Here is a 23,453-nt window from a genome sequence, read left to right as displayed (position 1 = left end):
TAAAACATCCTTATCTAAACTGTTCCTACAGTTTTCAATGCTGCAGAACGTCTGTTTGTCCTACCTAGATGTGTTAATGCATTCAGTTGTAATCCATGATTCGCAACTCAGTATTATGATATAGCTGTGCCCACAGGCTCTCTGTCCTCCCCTAGATTCTGGAATAGACAGTAGCTTTCATTTCTTTTGTTTGGTGTTCAATAGTTATTTCATCAATTCATTTTTCTTACATTTACTTCTGTGTGATTACTTAATCCACAGTTTTACTCTGCATTTAATTAGTTACACCTTCACTTCACCCAAGGCATAAGGACAACGACTGTTAAGGTAAGATTTATTAAGTATTATGGTTAAGAAAATCACTAAATTATTAGTAAATAAAATATAATACAATTTTGTTTAATTTAGGATTAATATCAGTTTTTATAAGTAATTAGTTGAAAAAATATTGGGTTAAAATTCCTGTGGGTTTATGGTTAGAATAACGTTTCTTACCAGTTTTATTATTTTTTTATTGAAAATAAATTTGTAATATTTATAATTCGGGTTAAGGTTGTAACAAAAAAAACTGAATACACTAATATAAAAAATGTTTCAATAGAATGTAAGGATACGATTAGCATGGTTAGAATAAAGAGTATTATTATTTTCATTTTATTTAGTTTAATTTATGGCTAGCGTAAGAATTCATCTAATACTTCAGAAGTTAATTTCAATTACCTAAAGTTATTTTAATTGAATAGTATAACAACAAATCACTTACAATAATGTAGTTTATGTAAGGTTAGTGTTCGGATTTAAAATGTAATGTGTTTCTAAACACATACGGCCTATGATAATTCTCCCCTCATTTAAAGTTAAGTCAAAGGTGAAGTCAAGTCCTTTACCTACTCCACAGGGCCTACTGTGAGAAATAATCTATCTCTATTAAAAAAATGAGTTTCATTTTCAATCAGACCAGATTTTCCATTCATCTGACTCTCAGCTTATCCGTTATCAAATCGTGAAGTGGCAGAAAGCCGGGATAGATGAGCCCTCGTGGTCTAAGGCCCACCAAACTACCTCACCTTATGGACACTTGAAATCAGATATTTTTAAGGAAGCTTTTGTAAACCAGGAACCTGGTTTGTAAACTCAGGTGTATGTGTAAAGCCACAGGTCAAACTCTGAACGAAGTCTATGCATTGCTAACCCTGTTCTGATCTCACCACTAACCTTCTCAACCTTGCACATCATTGCTGCTACAGATTTGGGATTGTTCGCTCTCCAGGCTTTTGTTTTGTAACCAGGCTAATTAGAACACTGTAATGGAAGTTACCTCTTTGCATGAATCCACAGATGTACCTTCACACGCGATCTGAATATGCTGTGTAACAGAACGTGCCAAAGTGGCCAGTACCTGACATTAAATAAATACTTATGCAACTGAATAAATAAATCTCAACTTTGCAGCCTCCTGAGCAAGACAGCATAGACCCAGCAACTGAACAGTGAGTCACAGGAACTCCCAGGATTCAGGGATAGTTACACATGACTTTTTATCCATGTAGTAGAAGGCACTTTAAGAAGGAATTCATTTTCTTTAGTCAATGAATTGATTAAATTAGATTTTCCCTGTAGGAACACTTCAAAATTGCCATAAGGTGTGATAGAAAAGTGGGCGGCTTTAGCAGTTGTAATCCGCCAGGGCTGCTCTCTGGATATACCGCCAGCCTTTTCATGGCGGTTCCACGACCATGAAAAGGCTAGCAGAATGGGGGTGTCGGGGGCTCCCTAGGGGCCTGTGCACTGCACTGCCCCCCATGCACAGCCCTGTTGTGCATTCCACTGCCTGAATTATGGCAGTAGAATGTGCGATGGGTGCTGCTGCACCTGCCGCACCGCCAAATTGCCGGCGGCTCAATTACGAGTTACCTGCAATGTTAAGGCCCTGTTCACTGCAGGGCCAGTGGGTGGAAACGCTGTTTCCGCCCGCCGGCCCTGCAGTGAACTAGAAATAGGGCCGGCAGTGTTTGGACCGCACAGGCGGACTCTCGGCGGTTTGAGTTTGGCGGGCGGCCTCCGTCACCTGCCAAACTCATAATGAGGGCCATTGTGTGACCCACTGTATTAGTCAAGAGTATGAGTGAGTCACACATTATATCACAAGTGTGACAGCCATTGTTTTGCACGATGTGTCTGGGTGTATGTTGATTAGTGGAGTCCCTTTGATATCTACAAGCGTGTGGCCCAGAATATCGTCATTTCACTCATTGTGTGTGTAAGGAAATGCCTCTTTGGCATGGTTACCCCCTGACTTTTTGCCTTTGCTGATGCTATGTTTTGAATTGAAAGTGTGCTGAGGCCTGCTAACCAGGCCCCAGCACCAGTGTTCTTTCCCTAACCTGTACTTTTGTATCCACAATTGGCACACCCTGGCATCCAGGTAAGTCCCTTGTAACTGGTACCTCTGGTACCAAGGGCCCTGATGCCAGGGAAGGTCTTTAAGGGCTGCAGCATGTCTTATGCCACCCTGGAGACCCCTCACTCAGCACAGACACACTGCTTGCCAGCTTGTGTGTGCTGGTGAGAACAAAATGAGTAAGTCGACATGGCACTCCCCTCAGGGTGCCATGCCAGCCTCTCACTGCCTATGCCAGTATAGATAAGTCACCCCTCTAGCAGGCCTTACAGCCCTAAGGCAGGGTGCACTATACCATAGGTGAGGGCACCAGTGCATGAGCACTGTGCCCCTACAGTGTCTAAGCAAAACCTTAGACATTGTAAGTGCAGGGTAGCCATAAGAGTATATGGTCTGGGAGTCTGTCAAACACGAACTCCACAGCACCATAATGGCTACACTGAAAACTGGGAAGTTTGGTATCAAACTTCTCAGCACAATAAATGCACACTGATGCCAGTGTACATTTTATTGTAAAATACACCCCAGAGGGCACCTTAGAGGTGCCCCCTGAAACCTTAACCGACTATCTGTGTAGGCTGACTGGTTCCAGCAGCCTGTCACAACCGAGACATGTTGCTGGCCCCATGGGGAGAGTGCCTTTGTCACTCGGAGGCCAGTAACAAAGCCTGCACTGGGTGGAGATGCTAACACCTCCCCCAGGCAGGAGCTGTAACACCTGGCGGTGAGCCTCAAAGGCTCACCTCCTTTGTTCCAGCACCACAGGGCACTCCACCTAGTGGAGTTGCCCGCCCCCTCCGGCCACGGCCCCACTTTTGGCGGCAAGGCCGGGGGAAATAATGAGAATAACAAGGAGGAGTCACTGGCCAGTCAGGACAGCCCCTAAGGTGTCCTGAGCTGAAGTGACTAACTTTTAGAAATCCTCCATCTTGCAGATGGAGGATTCCCCCAATAGGATTAGGGATGTGACCCCCCTCCCCTTGGGAGGAGGCACAAAGAGGGTGTACCCACCCTCAGGGCTAGTAGCCATTGGCTACTAACCCCCCAGACCTAAACACGCCCTTAAATTCAGTATTTAAGGGCTTCCCTGAACCTAAGAATTTAGATTCCTGAAACTACAAGAAGAAGAGGACTGCTGAGCTGAAAGACCCCTGCAGAAGAAGAAAAGAAGACACCAACTGCTTTGGCCCCAGACCTACCGGCCTGTCTCCTGCCTTCTAAAGAAACCTGCTCCAGCGACGCTTTCCCCAGGACCAGCGACCTCTGAATCCTCAGAGGACTGCCCTGCTTCAAGAAAGACAAGAAACTCCTGAGGACAGCGGCCCTGCTCCAAAAAGACTGCAACTTTGTTACAGAGGAGCAGATTTAAAGACCCCTGCAATCCCCGCAAGAAGCGTGAGACTTGCAACACTGCACCCGGCGACCCCGACTCGACTGGTGGAGAACCAACACCTCAGGGAGGACCCTCCGGCGACTCCGAGACTGTGAGTAACCAAAGTTGTCCCCCCTGAGCCCCCACAGCGGCGCCTGCAGAGGGTATCCCCAGGCTCCCCCTGACCGCGACTGCCTGACTCTAAAATCCCGACGGCTGGAAAAGACCCTGCACCCGCAGCCCCCAGCACATGAAGGATCGGAGCTTCAATGCAGGAGTGACCCCCAGGAGGCCCTCTCCCTTGCCCAGGTGGTGGCTACCCCGAGGAGCCCCCCCCCTTGCCTGCCTGCATCGCTGAAGAGACCCCTTGGTCTCCCATTGATTTACATTGAAAACCCGACGCTTGTTTCTACACTGCACCCGGCCGCCCCAGTGCCGCTGAGGGTGTACTTTTTGTGTGAACTTGTGTCCCCCCCGGGGCCCTACAAAACCCCCCTGGTCTGCCCTCCGAAGACGCGGGTACTTACCTGCTGGCAGACTGGAACCGGGGCACCCCCTTCTCTCCATTGAAGCCTATGTGTTTTGGGCACCACTTTGAACTCTGCACCTGACCGGCCCGGAGCTGCTGGTGTGGTGACTTTGGGGTTGCTCTGAACCCCCAACGGTGGGCTACTTTGGACCCAAATCTGAACCCTGTAGGTGGGTTACTTACCTGCAAAAACTAACAATACTTTACCTCTCCCAGGAACTGTGAAAATTGCACTAAGTGTCCACTTTTAAAACAGCTATTTGTGTTTTATGTGAAAAGTATATATGCTACTGTAATTATTCAAAGTTCCTAAAGTACTTACCTGCAATACCTTTCAAATGAGATATTACATGTAGAATTTGAACCTGTGGTTCTTAAAATAAACTAAGAAAATATATTTTTCTATAACAAAACCTATTGGCCTGGATTTGTCTCTGAGTGTGTGTTCCTCATTTATTGCCTGTGTGTATGTACAACAAATGCTTAACACTACTCCTTTGATAAGCCTACTGCTCGACCACACTACCACAAAATAGAGCATTAGTATTATCTCTTTTTGCCACTATCTTACCTCTAAGGGGAACCCTTGGACTCTGTGCATACTATTCCTTACTTTGAAATAGTGCATACAGAGCCAACTTCCTACAGTGTCCATAAGTGTGCTTCTCATTGTGCTGTCCAGTGTGTCAGTAAGCAAGCAACCTGTGGTGCGTGTCACAGTTTTGCTCAATTATGCTTCATTTTCTGTGTTGCCATTGTTTGAACTTCTCCCCCAATGTTTGACCCTCCCTTACCTCTCATCCTTTCTTATTCCTCATCTGCTCTGTGTCTTTCACCAGCAATTTGTACTGGTTACTAACCACTTCATCATCATTGTGGGACCATGATTTGGACTAATAGCATGGTTAATGGGTGAGTGTCATACACCCCATCTTCACATGTGCTATGCTCTGCTGCTATCATTTGAAGAACCCTTAAAACAAAGGAAGAGTAGGTAGCAGACTTTGAATGAATGTTGAAGTGCATGTTAAGATAAAGGAGGCCCTGATTGGAGCCTCTGGCACTACCATGTATAGGGGTTCAAATATACCAGGCTGGACATAAGATGACTTGAGGCATAAAACTGAGCACACGCACCAGACTATAACATCTGAATATGGCAAAATAGTGTGGCATCTCCTGAATAAAATCTGTCTGACAGCAATGACACGGTATTATCATTTTCTGGCACCCTTTTGTGAACAGAAAGAAATACAAACCGTTTCCGGGCTGGAAAACTTGCTGGAAATGTGGAAAGTGATGAGGTTTTCACCAACAATGTTGTATGAGACTCCATAGCCATCATCAGCCACCTGGGTAGAATAAACAGAAAAGAGAGTGTGCAAGAATCAGGGACGACTGCAATACATGATCCTCTTATGATTTGAGTGCCAAGAAACATTTGTGTGATCCTACCAGAACTCTATGGCCAGTTGACCCAGTCATAAGATGATTCTGTGATTAATATGAACGCTGTGATTATTTTACGGCTCATGGTCATCTCATGGTCTTATCATTAGGAAGATACATGGACGTGCAGGAAATTCATCTGAGATATTTCGGTAACAATTGGAATGCACACAGTACACATACACAAACATATGCCTGGGCACACACAGTAGGAGGACAAACACTTTGCTATACTGGCAAGAGCAAGCACAAAACTTATTGCTCAAATGCAAAATACCTGGTAATGGAACTGCGCAATTCAATCTCTTCCCTAAAGGGGGTACAGGCTTATGGCTGTGCGCTCTACCAGAACGTTCAGTGCGGCTAGAGAAAGTGTTTAGAAAAATATATAATATTTATCTGGGTATTTGCAGGTCAAAACGATCAAAGATGCAATATGAATTTGTAAGATATCACTGAAAAGTGATATACAGCGTCTTAAGTCTTTAAAAAGCAAACAAAGTCTCTTTCAAGCACAAAGTACCTGGTTTCTGGTGGAAAATCTCTGCAAAGGGACGCAAAAGAAGAGATAAGTGGAAAAATGGTGTGTGCGTCGATTTCTCCCCAGCACACACAGACTTGCGTCGTTATTTTTCACACGGGGAAGTCGTGCGTCGTTTTCCGGCGCGCGGACAGTCTTTCTGTGGATCGTGGGGATTACCAGATGTCCCGGGTCTGTGCGTGGATTCTCCTGCTTGTTTTCCGGCTGCGCGTCGTTCCGCGGGGCTGTGCGTCGAAATTTCGCTCTCATGGCAGGTGTTGCGTCGATTTCTCCTTGGAAGTCAGGCGGCGTTGTCCTTGCGAGGCCGTACGTCAAAGTTTCGGTCGTCCCGAAGGCGTTGCGTCGATCAGCGTCGGTGTGCGGCGTTTTTCTCGCCACGGAACAAGCTGTGCGTCAAAAATTTCGGCGCACGAAGCGTCCAAGTGAAAAAGAGAAGTCTTTTTGGTCCTGAGACTTCAGGGAACAGGAGGCAAGCTCTATCCAAGCCCTTGGAGAGCACTTTTACAGCCAGACAAGAGTTCAGCAAGGCAGCAGGCCAACAGCAAGTCAGCAGTCCTTCGTAGAAAAGCAGACAGGTGAGTCCTTTAAGCAGCCAGGCAGTTCAGCAATGCAGCAGGCCAACAGCAAGGCAGCAGTCCTTTGTAGAAAAGCAGACAGGTGAGTCCTTTAAGCAGCCAGGCAGTTCTTCTTGGCAGGTTGTAGTTTCTGGTTTAGGTTTCTTCTCCAGCAAGTGACTGTTGAGGTAGGGCAGAGGCCCTGTTTTATACTAAATTGTGCCTTTGAAGTGGGGGTGACTTCAAAGAGTGTCTAAGAAATGCACCAGGCCCCCTTTCAGTTCAATCCTGTCTGCCAGAGTCCCAGTAGGGGGTGTGGCAGTCCTTTTGTGAGGGCAGGCCCTCCACCCTCCCAGCCCAGGAAGACCCATTCAAAATGCAGATGTATGCAAGTGAGGCTGAGTACCCTGTGTTTGGGGTGTGTCTGAGTGAATGCACAAGGAGCTGTCAACTAAACCTAGCCAGACGTGGATTGAAGGGCACAACAAGATTTAAGTGCAAAGAAATGCTCACTTTCTAAAAGTGGCATTTCTAGAATAGTAATATTAAATCCGACTTCACCAGTCAGCAGGACTTTATATTACCATTCTGGCCATACTAAATATGACCTTCCTGCTCCTTTCAGATCAGCAGCTGCCACTTCAACAGTGTAGGAGGGCAGCCCCAATGCTAGCCTATGAAGGGAGCAGGCCTCACAGTAATGTAAAAACGAATTTAGGAGTTTTACACAACCAGGACATATAACTACACAGGTACATGTCTTGCCTTTTACCCACACAACACCCTGCTCTAGGGGTTACCTAGGGCACACATTAGGGATGACTTATAAATAAATTAAATAGCCAATCATGGATAAACCAATCAATAGTACAATTTACACAGAGAGCATATGCACTTTAGCACTGGTCAGCAGTGGTAAAGTGACCAGAGGTCAAAAGCCAACAACAACAGGTCAGAAAAAATAGGAGGAAGGAGGCAAAACGTTTGGGTATGTCCCTGTCAAAAAGCCAGGTACAACATGACCCCCTACCAGCCTAAAGCCAGGGGAGAACAATCACTATCCTGATGTACTTCCCTGTTTGAGGCGACAGAACAAGAACCCAGGCCCACAACAGCAGGTGCATGCTCCAGTTCTTCGCCTTCCTGACTCCACTTGGATCCCTCTGTCCATACTCTCAGGGCCCACTAAGCCAACCCATGGGGAACCTTTCTCCTTACCTGCGGATCCCATCTGTGCAGCACCTAACCTTACTTTGCTAACAGATGTATCCCAGGAGCAGGATAGTACCACCAGGACCAACACAGTGGTGTTGCCCACTCTACCCCCGGGGTGTGACACTTGTCCCCTCCCCAGGGATAACTCTGTCCACCCGGACAGCAAGCCACAGTGGTTACTGACAGCTGCCAGGGATGAGAGCCAGGCCCCAGGCCTCTCAAAGCTCTCCCACCACTGTGGCTGTGGAGAGTGGGGGGCATTAGCCCCAGGTGCTGGGCACCCTTTAACCACTCTCCCTTCCACCAGGTCAGGGATGACAGCCTGAACCTGCTCCTCCCCTCTGGGGCTCTGTACCCTCCCACCTGGAGCGGTACCCCCAGAGTCCAACATGGTCAGGGTGCTTATAGAAGTCGCCCTGTACCATTCCTCCACCAGTGCAGGGCTGTTAACCTGCAACTGGCCCTCCAACCTGGGGTCTGTACCTTCAGGTTGGACTAGGGCCCGGGGTGAGGCTCCCCCCCCCCTGCTCTCCCTTCTGGGGTCCAGCACCCTCCAACTAGGAGTGGCCTCCTCAGAAGACAACATGGTAGGGGCACTGTTATCAGTAGCCCCTCCTTCCAGGTCCGAGGGGACACCCTGAACCTGGCCTTCCAGCCCAGGGTCTGTACCCTCAGACTGGATCACTGCCTGGCAAACCAGGACTTTCTGGGGGGCACACCTACCCCCCACCAGGTCAGAGTTTAACCTCTGCACCTGACCATCCAACCCAGAGTCACCACCCTGAGGTTGAACAATTGCCTGGCACTCCAGGACTTCCTGGGGGGCACACCTACCCCCCACCGGGTCAGAGTTTAACCTCTGAACCGGGTTCTCCAACCCAGGGTCACCACCCTGAGGTTGAACAATTGCCTGGCAGGCCAGGACTTCCTGGGAGGCACACCTACCTCCCACCAGGTCAGAGTTTAACCTCTGAACCTGGTTATCCAACCCATAGTCACCACCCTGAGGTTGAATCTTTGCCTGGCATGCCAGGACTTCCTGGGGGGCACTCTCACCCCCCACAAGAGACACACCGTCCCCAAGGGCCACACAAGAGTCTGGTTGGCGCAGGTCTCCTGACCTCTGCCCATCCGGCAGAGTCTGGGTCTCCCCCAAACCAGAAACGGTTTCACCTGGGTCATTCCTGGAGGGCTCTGCTCTCAGACTTGACCCCTGACTCTCCAGGTCCTCCACTGGGGTCCGCAACCCCCTCTCAACCCTATGTCTGGACTTCTGCACCCCCTCACTAGGAGTGGTACTGCCAGACACCAGAACTGTTGGGATGCTGGCTACTGTCACCCCCCCCCAAGTTCTTCTGACACTGCGGGGCTTCCCTCAACAGGTGGCCCTACGGTACAGGCCAGGCTTCCCTCCTGGTGTTCCCTCATGGAACCCTCTAGGACCTGGGACCTACCTGGGACACTACCATCCTCTCCCACCTCACTTGGTTGGGAACCACCTAGACCACTCCCTTCAGGAGCACCCCCAAATGCCTCTTCAGACTCTCTGGTACTCACCCAGAAGTCTGCCTCCATTGTAAGTTCCCTGGGGTCAGAGAACTCACACTCCACCTGGTGTTGGCGTAGCTCTGGAAAATATGGACCAGACATATGCTCTCCAGCAATTACATCACTCTGCCCTTCACATGTATTAACCACAGTACCCTTCACCCAACCATCCAGTAACTCAGCCTTGGAAAAGCACTCTACATCACCCTCCTGAGACTGGTGAGACAGTATCTGCCTGTCCCTGACACTCAACCCATACTCTTCTGGGATGTCTCTACACCCTATATCCAGGACGTCCACCAGGGGGGAACCCTTTTCTCTGTCACTCTCTGCTAGAGCCAGTAAAGTGTCCCTCCCCCCAGTAGGAATATGACTCCCTGTGCCAGTTCCCCAATTCTTTTCAGGAACCCTGTGCATAACGGGAACTACCTCATACCCTTGAACCACCTGGGGTGTGTCAACTCCCTTCTTCAAGTTGGGCACCACATCTCTGGGCTTGTGCCCTTCTTCAGCAGTACTGGATGCAAGATTTTTGCTGCCACCATCTGAACTGGACTCAGCCCTTCCAGCCTCCAGTTTCAGCTCTTTACAGCTCAGCTCTTGAGCTGCAATCTTTTCTTCTTCCAGGGCTAAGAGTCTTGCTGCCCCAGCCCTTTCAAGAAACCCATCTAGCTCTTCCATCCACCGCTCTCTAGCTAGGAGCCATTCATCTCTCACTGGTTCTCTTTCCTCATCTGAGTAATCTTCCTCCTCATTTGAGCAGTCCCCCTCCTCATCTAAGGGGTACTTAGTCATTTGGTTTTTTTCTGCCTCTCTCTCTGCCCATCTTTCTTCCCCCCAGACTATGTAGGCATGTAGCATTTCCATCTTAGTAGATCTCCTTGATACAGGAAGGCACCATTTTCTGCAAAGCCTCCTTAGGTCAGCCTTAGTGAGGTGGTCAGTAGGCACAAAGAGTGAGTAGGTAAGCAATCTCATTGCTGATAAGGTCTTACCGGCAAAAACCAAAATCCAAAGTCCAAAATATCTATAGTATATCCAGGAGGACATCAGAGAACCAAAAGCAAAAAGATGAAAAATCAAGTTGACCTTCAACTGTGGGTAGGTAGTGAAATACTTAGCTACTGTATGTCACTGCACAAACACAAGTCCTATCCTCCCCGCTGATCACCAATGTTAGAAATGGGGTTTTTGGTTGGCAGTCAAGTTGCCCTCTGTCCAAGCAAGAGCCCTCACTCTAGTCAGGGTAAGTCTCACACAATGCAAAATCAGCCTGTGCCCAACCTCTGGTAGCTTGGCACGAGCAGTCAGGCTTAACTTAGAAGGCAATGTGTAAAGCATTTGTGCAATAAATCATACAACACCATAATATAACACCACAAAAATACACCACAGTGTTTAGAAAAATATATAATATTTATCTGGGTATTTGCAGGTCAAAACGATCAAAGATGCAATATGAATTTGTAAGATATCACTGAAAAGTGATATACAGCGTCTTAAGTCTTTAAAAAGCAAACAAAGTCTCTTTCAAGCACAAAGTACCTAGTTTCTGGTGGAAAATCTCCGCAAAGGGCCGCAGAAGAAGAGATACGTGGAAAAATGGTGTGCGCGTCGATTTCTCCCCAGCACACACGGACTTGCGTCGTTATTTTTCACGCGTGGAAGTTGTGCGTCGTTTTCCGGCTCGCGGACAGTCTCTTTCTGTGGATCGCGGGGATTACCAGATGTCCCGGGTCTGTGCGTGGATTCTCCTGCTTGTTTTCCGGCTGCGCGTCGTTCCGTGGGGCTGTGCGTCGAAATTTCGCTCTCACGGCAGGCGTTGCGTCGATTTCTCCTTGGAAGTCGGGCGGCGTTGTCCTTGCGAGGCCGTGCGTCAAAGTTTCGGTCGTCCCGAAGGCGTTGCATCGATCAGTGTCGGTGTGCAGCGTTTTTCTCGCCGCGGAACAAGCTGTGCGGCGAAAATTTCGGCGCACAAAGCGTCCAAGTGAAAAAGAGAAGTCTATTTGGTCCTGAGACTTCAGGGAACAGGAGGCAAGCTCTATCCAAGCCCTTGGAGAGCACTTTTACAGACAGACAAGAGTTCAGCAAGGCAGCAGGCCAACAGCAAGTCAGCAGTCCTTCGTAGAAAAGCAGACAGGTGAGTCCTTTAAGCAGCCAGGCAGTTCAGCAAGGCAGCAGGCCAACAGCAAGGCAGCAGTCCTTTGTAGAAAGCAGACAGGTGAGTCTTTTAAGCAGCCAGGCAGTTCTTCTTGGCAGGTTGTAGTTTCTGGTTCAGGTTTCTTCTCCAGCAAGTGTCTGTTGAGGTAGGGCAGAGGCCCTGTTTTATACTAAGTTGTGCCTTTGAAGTGGGGGTGACTTCAAAGAGTGTCTAAGAAATGCACCAGGCCCCCTTTCAGTTCAATCCTGTCTGCCAGAGTCCCAGTAGGGGGTGTGGCAGTCCTTTTGTGAGGGCAGGCCCTCCACCCTCCCAGCCCAGGAAGACCCATTCAAAATGCAGATGTATGCAAGTGAGGCTGAGTACCCTGTGTTTGGGGTGTGTCTGAGTGAATGCACAAGGAGCTGTCAACTAAACCTAGCCAGACGTGGATTGAAGGGCACAACAAGATTTAAGTGCAAAGAAATGCTCACTTTCTATAAGTGGCATTTCTAGAATAGTAATATTAAATCCAACTTCACCAGTCAGCAGACCTTTATATTACCATTCTGGCCATACTAAATATGACCTTCCTGCTCCTTTCAGATCAGCAGCTGCCACTTCAACAGTGTATGAGGGCAGCCCCAATGCTAGCCTATGAAGGGAGCAGGCCTCACAGTAATGTAAAAATGAATTTAGGAGTTTTACACTACCAGGACATATAACTACACAGGTACATGTCTTGCCTTTTACCCACACAGCACCCTGCTCTAGGGCTTACCTAGGGCACACATTAGGGATGACTTATAAGTAAACTAAATAGCCAATCATGGATAAACCAATCAATAGTACAATTTACACAGAGAGTATATGCACTTTAGCACTGGTTAGCAGTGGTAAAGTGCCCAGAGGTCAAAAGCCAACAACAACAGGTTAGAAAAAATAGGAGGAAGGAGGCAAAAAGTTTGGGTATGTGCCTGTCAAAAAGCCAGGTACAACACCCTCATTATGAGTTTGGCGGGCGGGGAGGCGTTTCCGCTTGCCGGCCCTGCAGTAAACAGGGCATTAACATTGCAACCGGCTCGTAATTGAGCCGGAGGCAATGTGGCGGTGTGGCGGGTGCAGCAGCACCAGTCTCGCATTCTACTGCCCGTAATTCTGGCAGTGGAATAAGCGACAGGCTGTGCGTGGGGGGCCCCTGCACTGCCCATGCCAACCACATGGGCAGTGCAGAGGCCTCCAGACCCCCAAAGCCCCCATTGTGCCAGCCTTTCCATGGTGGTGGAACCGCAATGGAAAGGCTGGCGGTATAGGGACTCGTAATCCGCAGCGATGCCCTGGTGGATTACAGTCACCGGGACCGCCAGTCTGCCGATAACCTGGCGGTGTTGGCGCTCGGACCGTGGCGGCTCCGCCACGGTTGTAATGTGGCAGTCAGACCGCACCAACCGCGGTGGTCCGACCGCCACCGTGAGTCTGGCGGTCTAATGAGGGCCAATGTACCTATTAAAAGCCAGAGGATTCCCATTCTCAATTGAGACCAAATTAACTCTGCCTCTACCCTTCACATAAGTCCACGTGAATCACTACTTTGAAATTAATACTCATAAGCAAGAGGTTTGCACAAGCTCACATTTGTGAGATTGCTGACTTAACCTCACACATCCTAATACATTTCATTTTTGACACCTAGTTTTCTTCTACATTCTCACCAACATTTCACATCATAGTACGACATAGTTAAACCCTCCTTCACCAAGACAGAGGGGTGGCTTCACAAAGTCACATGGAAATTTTGCTATTGTATACCTTCCCACATATAAGTCCTTTGAACTTCTTTGTTATTGTATACTCTCCTGTATATACCTCCTTGGCACTTCTATCCATAACAATGAAACTGAAGGAAAACAAAACTAAATGTTTTCCAATCACCTTCCACCCTCCGATTACAACCCTTCTTTTCTTATGCATTTGAATACACCTATCTAGTTATCACCACAATGAAAACAAACTGCTCCTACTTTTTGTTTTAGAAATGTCAAGGTTTCATGGAACGTAATTTAAACTATCTGCAACATAAAAATGAAAAAGATACACTACAAGGCTTGCTTCTCTTCCGTCTTATTTCGGTCCGCGGCGAGGTGAGGAGTAGGTTTTAAGGTGGGAGTGTCGCTTTGAGGAACGTGTGACTATAAGCACACCCCCCTCCCAGAGGACCTATGATGCAATTAGCATAAACACAGAAAATTTGCCCAGTAGAGCATTGACACTCATGGGTAGTATTTATTTAATTTAATTTAATTGTTATATATCACTTTACCACAGTAAATAGTAAAAGTACTTCTACTAGTGTAAGGTACAAGAGGAGTGAGACTAGGGAGGTTACTTTGGTCCTGAAGAGGAGTTTAGAGGTAAACTCCGAAACATGTAGACCACTAAGCAACACCCCTTTTTAATCATACCACCCTTGTGAGACATATTAAACTAATAATATCATCCAGAGGGGGGTATTTTTAATTTACCAAGACCCAACCACTCCTATCCTTTTCTAGCATCCGCATCGCTGATACCAATAGTGCTCCCACGTATTCAGTCGTTCGCAGCAGGCCTCGTTCTGCAGCAGAACGGGAAGAAACCCAATGATGAAGCATGCCACCAAGGGGTAACCCTGGTGGGTGAGGGTTTTTCTAACAAAAAATATTTTTCTGTGGAAGTTTTTCCCCTCTGGGTTGGGTCTCTAAATACGTTTACTGTTGCTTCTCTCCCAACCTATAAAAATTGTAATCACATGGGTGTATCAATTTTTCCTCTCCCCCACTACATCCCAAAACCAGATATTTCAATCCCCACCAGACAACTGATGATCCAGAACAAGTCAATCTAAGCCACGGAAAATATGGAAAAGAAAACTAACAGGGAGGTCAATTCAGCAAGTAGCTCAATACATCATAGCCATAGGTACACAGTTAAATATCCCCAATTGCACAGAAGACTACATCACATAGTACAACTAACCCACTGTAAGCTTCATAAATACCCTGCCTCCCCTCTTGTGGGTTTTTACCTGCACGAAATAAACTCCACTGCGCACCATACGGCTGTACAATGATAAAAGTGTAATAGGCAAACTAGAAGAAACTTATAGAATATTTCAAACTCATGAAGCACTACAAGCAATGAAGCAAAATGAGGAAAACCCTAACTCTGAGACAAACCTTTTCAGAAATTAGATTAATGAGAAGGCAAACGTTGACAATCCGAACATAAATTGGTGTGCCCAGAACACTGCCTAAGCCTTAGTGGAGTTCATAAAAATCATCTAATCTGCACTAAAAGCGGGCATGTTGCCCTCCTAGCAATATTTGGAGTAAATCACACCTCTAGTGGTAGACCCTAAAAAATTCCAGAACATAAGACCAGTTTCCAAACTTCCCCTACTTGGGAACATTATTGAGAAAGAGTTATAGCCAACTGTCTTAATCAAATATCCATCAATATCTAATTGCCCGTCAATCTAGATTCCATCCCAAATTCAGCATATAAATGAGTTCTCCCAAAATTTTCAACAACCATTTCTGTATCTTTAGGCCACAATCATTTTTAACTACTTGCATTTCTTAATCTGTCTGTTTCATTCAGCATAGTTAATTACAACATTATGCTTTCAAGCAACCTTTAATGCTGACAGAAAGCAAAGTTCGGCATTGGGTGCAATCCGTCCTTAATTAGGTCAAAGTTCCATTTTGCATAAATGATCTCCTTAAGATGTAATATGTCAAGCATGAAAAGTTTCAAAGAAAAGTAATAAAGTGGCTGAACTAATTTTATCTGTAATTGAGCCCAGCTACAACAGAATTATTTCTCCTCTGATAACATGATTTTCCAGGGCTCCTCTTCACCATATCATTGCAATACATCATTGAACCTTAATTCCCATATCTAAGTTTACAAAAACGCACCCTTCCATACTTGCTTTGGAAACTCAAGCCCTTATCCCCCTCAAAGAATAAAGAGTGCATTACAAGCTCTTGCAATCTGACATCTAATTACAATAAACTAATAGAAGGACTTTACGAATACACTCTTGCCCACTTCAAATACATTTTATTTGCTGGAGCCAGACTTTTGAAGCCAGAAACATGTTTAAAGTAACCTGTCTGACCCACAAGATTCTACGTGAAGACTTACCCACATAAATAAGAAATTACTTATCTCAGGAGGGTAAGGAAACAAAAGAAGCAAATTCTCATAATGTATGAATTACATTCTAATGCACTTGAATAAGGTGGGTGGGATATCTGTCTCATTTGTGATAGAGTACCTGCCAACTAAACTCTAAATCAAGCCCTCAGTTCTGGTAGTATATCACAAGAGTATCCACTTAACGTATAAGTTGTGTATTGCTCTTTTTGCTACAAATTCAGGTTGTGGAAAGATTACAGGCATCTCATTATTTGGTTAATGGGGAAAGATGAGGCAACCTTAGGTAAGTACTTTGGATTGGTTCTAAACACTACTCTATCCTTGTGTATCTGAATGAATGATTTCTGAATAGTGAGAGCTTTTAATTTGCTGATGCCCCTTATGAACGTTATAGCTATGAAAAAAGCCACCAGGCAGGAAAGGAACTGTAAATCTAAGTAGAGCAGGTGTTCAAGAAGCAGCCCCATGAGCATTGTAGAAAACATGTTAAGTTTCCAAACTGGGCCTGGAGGTGTTTTCAGGGGTATGACACTTTTGAGACCCTCTATGAACCCCTTGAACATCGGAATCCCTGAGAGGGATGAGTGTTTCCTGTTCTGCCTCTATGATGATACAGCAGCTAAGAGGTTATAGGGGTATATGCAAGACCTGTCTTCAGAAAGTAACAGACGATACATTGAATCTTGACCTTAAAAGGGGTCCAATTGCTTGGCGACACAGTAGTGGAGTTCCAATTGCCTGCATAGCGTGCACTTGTGGTGGGCCTACATCCCTCACGCAGTATTTCTCATACACTCCTCAGGAGGGTTTAGGTAGCCAAACTCTAAGACCTCTTGCACCAGATCGCTAAGTTAAGCTGCTTAGGATTTGGGTGCCTGATTTGGCTCCGATGTTGTATGGGGAGGCCTGGCCTGAGTGGTAGATTCTTGTCGGGGGCTAATGAACACCTCCAGGAGCATTTAAGCACAAGGACTGTCATAACCAAGTTGGGGCCTCAGGGATGACGGTCAAAGACACCTGTCACAACTTCCTCACCACGTAGTGGATGAGTGGGAGAGGTGGAAAAGTTTAGAAGAACATCCTTGACTAGCTCACCCATCGTACATTGCTCATGGACTCTAGGTTTTGGGTACCTGGAGGCAGAGCATGGGCATTTTTCAATTTCTAATGTGGCAAAGAGGTTGACAGCTGGGTTTTCCCACTGCTGAAAAGTACCTATGGGTCAACTTGTGGGAGAAGTTTCCACTCATGGAGCTGTTTGTGCATCCCACTTAACAGGTTCACATAGTTGTTGTCCACCCCTAGAAGGTGTTCTGATTGGAGATGGATCTTGTGGCGATTTGCCATTTCAAGGTCCTTTCTGCTAGCATGGAAAGCTGGGGGGAGTGGGTACCCTTCTGTTTATATGTGTAATACATATCTTTAGAGTTGACTAGTAGAACCTTACTCCAGAGAATTGAGTAGAAAATTGTTAGGGCTATGTGAATGTCTATCAGTGCCAGGTAGTTGATGGGTTGTCCCTGGTGAAGTAGGGTTCAGGTGCCGTGCAGTTGAGATGCACGGCCCACCTAATAAGTGATGCATGAGTGGTAATTGTAGAAAGCTGGCTAGCTATGTAGTGCACTAATGTAGGGGTACACTATGTAGATAGTACAGGTGACCCTCATTGGCTGACAGAAGTTAAAGTAATAACCCAAAATGCTCCCTTTTGTGTTAGTGTGGGTGGGTAGTTTAGGCTTATGAGAGGGCAGTGTTAAGCATTTGTTGAACACAAAGACTCCATAAATGAGACCCACAGAAGAAGAAACTCTAGACCAATTTTAGAAAAATAGCAACACTTTTTATATTTTTTAGACACCAACGATATTCAGAATTAGGTAAGCACTGCTCCAAGAGTCCCTTTGAACAGTGAGGTAAGCAAATCACACTAATGCACTTTTAAGCAGTAATCCTTTTTAATGGCAACAGAACATGTACTGCATATAGGTATTGGCAATAGTATATCACGAGAATCACCAGCAGTTCAGTTTTATCTGCCCTGGGGAGTCTGGGTGCGAAGGTGATGGATGGGTCGGGTGACTTGCCCACATCATGATTGGAGAAGAGGAGGTGAGGCACCTAGAAACAGGCTACAGAGGGGTCTTGGAGACAGGTCTGGGAGCTCCCAACAGCGGGGGAGGGAGTAGGATCAGTAAGTGAGGGTCCTGGGAGCAAAGAGGCACAATTGATAGTCCTGAACCCCAGCCAGGATGTTCAGGTGCAGACGGTTTTGGTCGGCTGGTCTTATGCGGCAAAGGCACTCAGGGTGCTTGGTTAGACCTGTAGAGGGGGAACAGACAGTCGGACCAGTCTTGTGGACATCCTCATCAATTCCGTCGTCCCTCAGGGGCAGGTCATCTTTTTGCAGTGGTGGTGTCAGGTTCAGACACAAACAAGCCTTGGTGCTTGCAACTGCTCCGGTTCCCTGGGTATTGGTGCAGGGCGATTCCTTGGGGGCTTGGCATCTTCAAACTTTGTGGGGAGACAGGTCTGTCCTCTTGGAGCCCATTGACATCCCCCTGGGTTACTGCTGCATCGATGGACCAAATGTCAGGGCCAGTGCCTTCAGGTTGCAGGGAAGTGGCTCCTCCACTCCAAGGAAGATGCTGGCTAGTTTACGAAGTGCTGTTAGCCCTCCGAGGCTTTTGGGAGATGCAGAGCTTCAGAACGAGTCTGGTCTGGACGATTGCCAGGACAGCAGCAGGTGGGCACCGTCTGGAGCCAAAAGTCCAGGCAGGCTCACAGTTCTCGTGTTGGTCTGCTCTTCTTTGTCAGTCTTCTTCTTCAGACAGATGAATCTGAGTTCCTGGTATGGGGGGGGGGGGGGGGAGTGAAGCACTTAAATACTTAAGTAAAGGGCATTTAGGAGAGTGTAAGGTAGTGGTGAATTGGCTACTTACCCCTTGGGTAACTACACCCCTTATATCACCACTTTACTGTGGGGGAGTGGGCATAACCCTTCCCCAGAATTCCTCATTCCACCAAAAAGAAAAAATTTTGCATTTCAGGCAGCCCACCCTATGCGTATGACTAGCCTGGTAGTTTAACACGCCTCCTTGCATAGCTAATTTTGTGCCTGCCCTCGTGCCAAATGGGCCTCAGGGCAGAGGGTGGCATCTCCCAGGTCTGAGGGAATCTGGTGTTGCATATCCAAGGCAGCAGGGGCTTTAAAGTCCCTGGCCTTGGTATGTAGATTCACTATCCATCCTGCTGGAGGAGGAGATAAGACCTTCCTCTCCGAAGCAGGCATTGTTTCTGTCCTCTGAGAGCACGGGCACTCACCTCCAGGGAGTAAGAAACTCACCCAGGGTGGCATACTGGTCAGTACTAGTCAGCCATCACACTAGAGGACTAATAGGTTTGAGGGAGCACCTCTATGGTGCCCTCTGGGTGCTTGTCATAATAAACTTAATAGTGGCAGTAGTGTGTATTTATTAAGACAAGGTGTTTGATACCAAATAAGATTGAGTTCAGTGAAGCCATTATGTAACTGGGTAACTTGTAATGACCAGTGTCCAGTACATACCTTAAGATGGCTTTCCTGTTCACTTGTAAATCTAGTAACCAAACTAGAAATCACAGGCTCTTATCTGCTCTTGCAGAAATGTCCTCATATAAAATATAATGCACCCTGCATTAGGGCGGCTGTAAGGCCTGCTGTAGGGGTGACTTACATATAACAAATGCAGTGAGTTTGGCATGGCACACGAGTGGGCCATGTTGTGTTCTCTCACATGATTTTCACCATGTTGCACAGTCTGCAATGGCAGTCTGCATGCAATTTGTAGGGGGTCCCTTAGAGTGGCATAATACATGTTGCAACCTTTAGAGACCCTCTTTAGTACCCATGCCCTAGGTACCATGGGTACCATTTACTAGAGTCTTACAAGGGTGCTAAAGTGTGTGTCAATTGTACACAATTAATTTAGTCTACCTTATTGTAGTGAAAGAGAACTGGCACTGGGGAACTGGTTAGCAGGAACCCAGTGCACCTTCAGTCGAAAAACCTAATACCAGTGGCAAAGGGTGGCGGTGACCATGTCAGAAAGGGCACTTTCCTGCTGTAATGTCACCTGTGGACGAGGGACTAAGAATGGCTTGCCAAGAAACACATTGTTTCAGTTCCACCACTCCACAGAGTGCCGAGTGCTGGCCTTTATTAACACTAGATCTTCCCCGACTGTCCGCTTATGACTGTTTCAGGAGGCACCGCTGCATTATCTGTATGTGTAATCTGGCAGAAGGCACAATTGCTTAGCAAAATGCCATCATGGTCAAGAGCTTCAATACTGTTCCTATAGTCAAGGGGCGAGTGGATTGAAAAAGAGGAAGCAGCTGTTGAAATGCCAGCCACCTCTGCTGGTTCAGTACGCTTTACCTGTGACAGCATGTAACACCGAGCCCAGGAAGGTGACCGGATCGGTTGGAGAAGGGGGTTGGACTTTTGAGCATTTACAGTGAATCCTAAGCTGTGGAATAAGGGTACAGCTGTCTGCCTGATTGCTAAGCATTGTTGTCTCTAGATCAGCCAGTCATTGAGAAATGCGAAGACATGGAGGTTTACTCTGTATAGATAAGCAGCCGCCTCCATCAGACACGTGTTAATGTCCCTTGTAGCCATACAGCCCCCGAAGCGCAGTACTGTGGATTCATGGTGCTGTCCTTTTACCACAAACCAAGGATACTTGTGAACGGTGGAGTAGCTATGCAGGTGGAAGTTGACTTCTTTGAGATTTAACATCGTCATGAAGTCTCCCTGATGGAGCAGCAGGAGGACGCCCTGAAGAGCATTCGTTTGAAAGTGCTCAGACAGGATGTGCGGATCTTGCGGCCTCAGGTCTAAGATGGGCTGAGGCGAGCCATCTTTCTTTGGAATCAAGACGTACAGTGAATAGACGCCTTTGCAACGATGATGTGGTGATATAGGCTGTACTGCGCCGCTTTAAAGGAGCGATCTGACCTCTTCTTAAAAGAGAGTGAGGTGGTCTTGACTGAGAGTGTGTTGATATGAAGGTTTGTTGGGTGTTGTAGAGTAGAATTCTAAGCAGGTGCCCATGGGAGATTAAGCCATGAATAACAGCAGAGCAGAATGCTGGTATTTGTACTGTGAGAAAGTACAGCATCAAATGAGCCACATATTTTTGAGCAGGAAATGATCTTTTCCTCTGCATCCAATCCTCATCTATCTTAGCAAGGTGCTGCACCAGAACCTCCATTTCCTCCCAGTGATGTATGTCATAGTCTAACTGGAAACCCACCAAACTGGCAATTCCCGACTAGGTGGTTGCACCAATTGCTACATGTTGTTCTGCAGCATTGAAGTGCTTATTCTCCTTATCTAGTGGGTCATCTCCTTCTGCCTGAGCAGATGCCTGTGTCCTTGCCTAGTGGGCCATTACAGAGTTATGGTGTACCTGGCCTCTGATGTAAAGGGAGGCATATGGAGAAGCACTGAATTTTTTACGACCAGTGGTGTCACCACTTTAGCCCCAATCAGGTCTTTAAAGTTGTCATGGGCTTACTTGAGCATGGGCAGGAATTGGACTATGACTTCTATCTTAGAGACGGTCACCACCAGAAAGTAATCCTCATCCTGAAGGGCATGCATGCTCACCCTATGATGGTGGTCTACACTCTGAACGATGGCATAATAGACAGTGGCAGGGGCGGCCCCTCTGGTACGGTGGAGGAGTGTCGCAGCACTGCTGAAAGGAGGCTGAAAAATAAAATTATAATAAAGCTATTTCATTATCATTTTATTCTTTGCTTCTGCCTTGGTCAGTCTGCTGAGTGTGGGGCAGGGCCATCCTGGTCGTCACCAGGGGAAGAAATAGTGTGCACTCTAATGTCGCATCCTGGTTTGGCCAGCCGTTCTAGGCTGGCCAAACTGGCATGTGCACTTAGAACTCTCCACCCAGGCTGTGTTGCACAGCCTGAGTGAAGCACTAGTGCAGGCTTCCAGTCCTCAACTGAGCTGTGTTTCAGCCCGCTCAGACCAATCCAGGCGCTCCTCTCATACTGGGTAACAGCATGAGAGAAGCGTCTGGATTGGATGGGGAGAGAAGAAGCAGAGAAGCATGAGGAACATGGAGGCAGCATGCGGCAGGTAAGTGTTGTTTTAAAAAAATATTCCCCACCCGTACCCCCTCTGCCCCCGCCCCACCAAGCTGCCGCTGGTATGATCAGAAGGGGAGACTGTTTGTCTGGGTAAGGCTCTAGGTCAGAATAGTCTGCAGGGGTCAATGCTGTAGTCATCCCAAGAGTCATACGCGTCCCCTGCCTCAGCAGATTGTTCATCAGAAGCTCTCTCCTAATATGGGCTACCCGGGTCAGAAAAGGAATGGACCGACTTCTCATGAGATTCTGGTCCATTGGAGGGATGGTGAGTATGGCAGTGGAGGTGGAGGAGAGGTAGTAGTGAGTGCCCGGGTGTGGGATTAGGTCCTGTTTTTGAAGATGAAAAAAGTTACTTACCTGTAACTGTAGTTCTCCAGTATTGGACACTTTCATAGATTCACATGCTTGAATACTTCCCCGTCGTCGAGATGGGAGTCCCCGGTGGAATATAAAACCAGGCCTGAAGATGTATGCACACAATACATGAAGTAGGCCTCAATACAATAACCCATTCTAGTCATTTTGTAAAATAGACCCAAACTCAAACTTAAACCAATCAGATTGCCTCTCCCCTTTAGAGCCTCCTGTGAGGAGCTGCCTTCCCTCAGATTTTCCGAGCACAAGAGCTGAAAGAACCCAGCACACTGAAAAGAGAGAAGGTGAGCTCCCCGGGAAGGCGGGCGGGCAGCATGTGAATCTATGAAAGTGTCTAATACTGGATAACTACAGTTACAGGTAAGTAACTTATTTCTTACTCCAGTATTGGAACTTTCATAGAATCACATGCTTGAATAGAATAGGAAGCAGTAAGTAACATTTTCTGTACCAAGAAATACTGTCTATGTCAATCATTATAAATAATGTCAGAAAGTTACATGCATAGCAATAAAATAATGCTGTAAACATAAATATATAAATATGCAAGAAAGGTAAGTAGATAACAACCAGAAAATGTGATTAAATATGACGCGGATGGAGGGAAACAAACAGCTCACCTTATCTGAACAAATGTCTAAGAACTGCTTGACCCACTGCGGCATCATGTAGCAATTCAGCATCCAGGCAGTAGTGCTTCGTGAAGGCGTGCGTTGTCCTCCACATGGCTGCACGACAGATGTCTAGAAGGGACACTCCAGAGAAGAGTGCACAAGAAGTGGACACTGCACGTGTAGAATGTGCATGAACTTTACTATCCAGCGGTCGACCAGCTTTTGGGTGGCAAAAGGCTATGGCACTAGAAATCCATCTGGAGATGGTTTGCTTAGAAACAGGAAGCTCTCTCCTGGGCGCACTAAATGCCACAAACAGCTGACTGGATCTTCTGATTGTGGATGTGCGCTGCAAATAA

The 23,453-nt window shown here is 46.9% G+C and overlaps 1 protein-coding gene across 1 annotated transcript in view; it reads right to left on the bottom strand.

Annotated features, from left to right (window-relative positions):
- The window catches only part of CPT1B (carnitine palmitoyltransferase 1B), a 144,581-nt gene that overhangs the window by 4,760 nt on the left and 116,368 nt on the right, over positions 1–23,453 (bottom strand). Inside the window, exon 18 of the mRNA XM_069229479.1 lies at positions 5,562–5,654. Within this exon, the coding sequence (XP_069085580.1) occupies positions 5,562–5,654 (93 nt within the window). The remainder of the gene's footprint in view (positions 1–5,561; positions 5,655–23,453) is intronic.

Source organism: Pleurodeles waltl, chromosome 4_1 (assembly GCF_031143425.1).
Source record: "Pleurodeles waltl isolate 20211129_DDA chromosome 4_1, aPleWal1.hap1.20221129, whole genome shotgun sequence".
Lineage (NCBI taxonomy): Eukaryota > Metazoa > Chordata > Amphibia > Caudata > Salamandridae > Pleurodeles > Pleurodeles waltl.
This window is presented reverse-complemented; position numbering and strand designations above follow the sequence as displayed.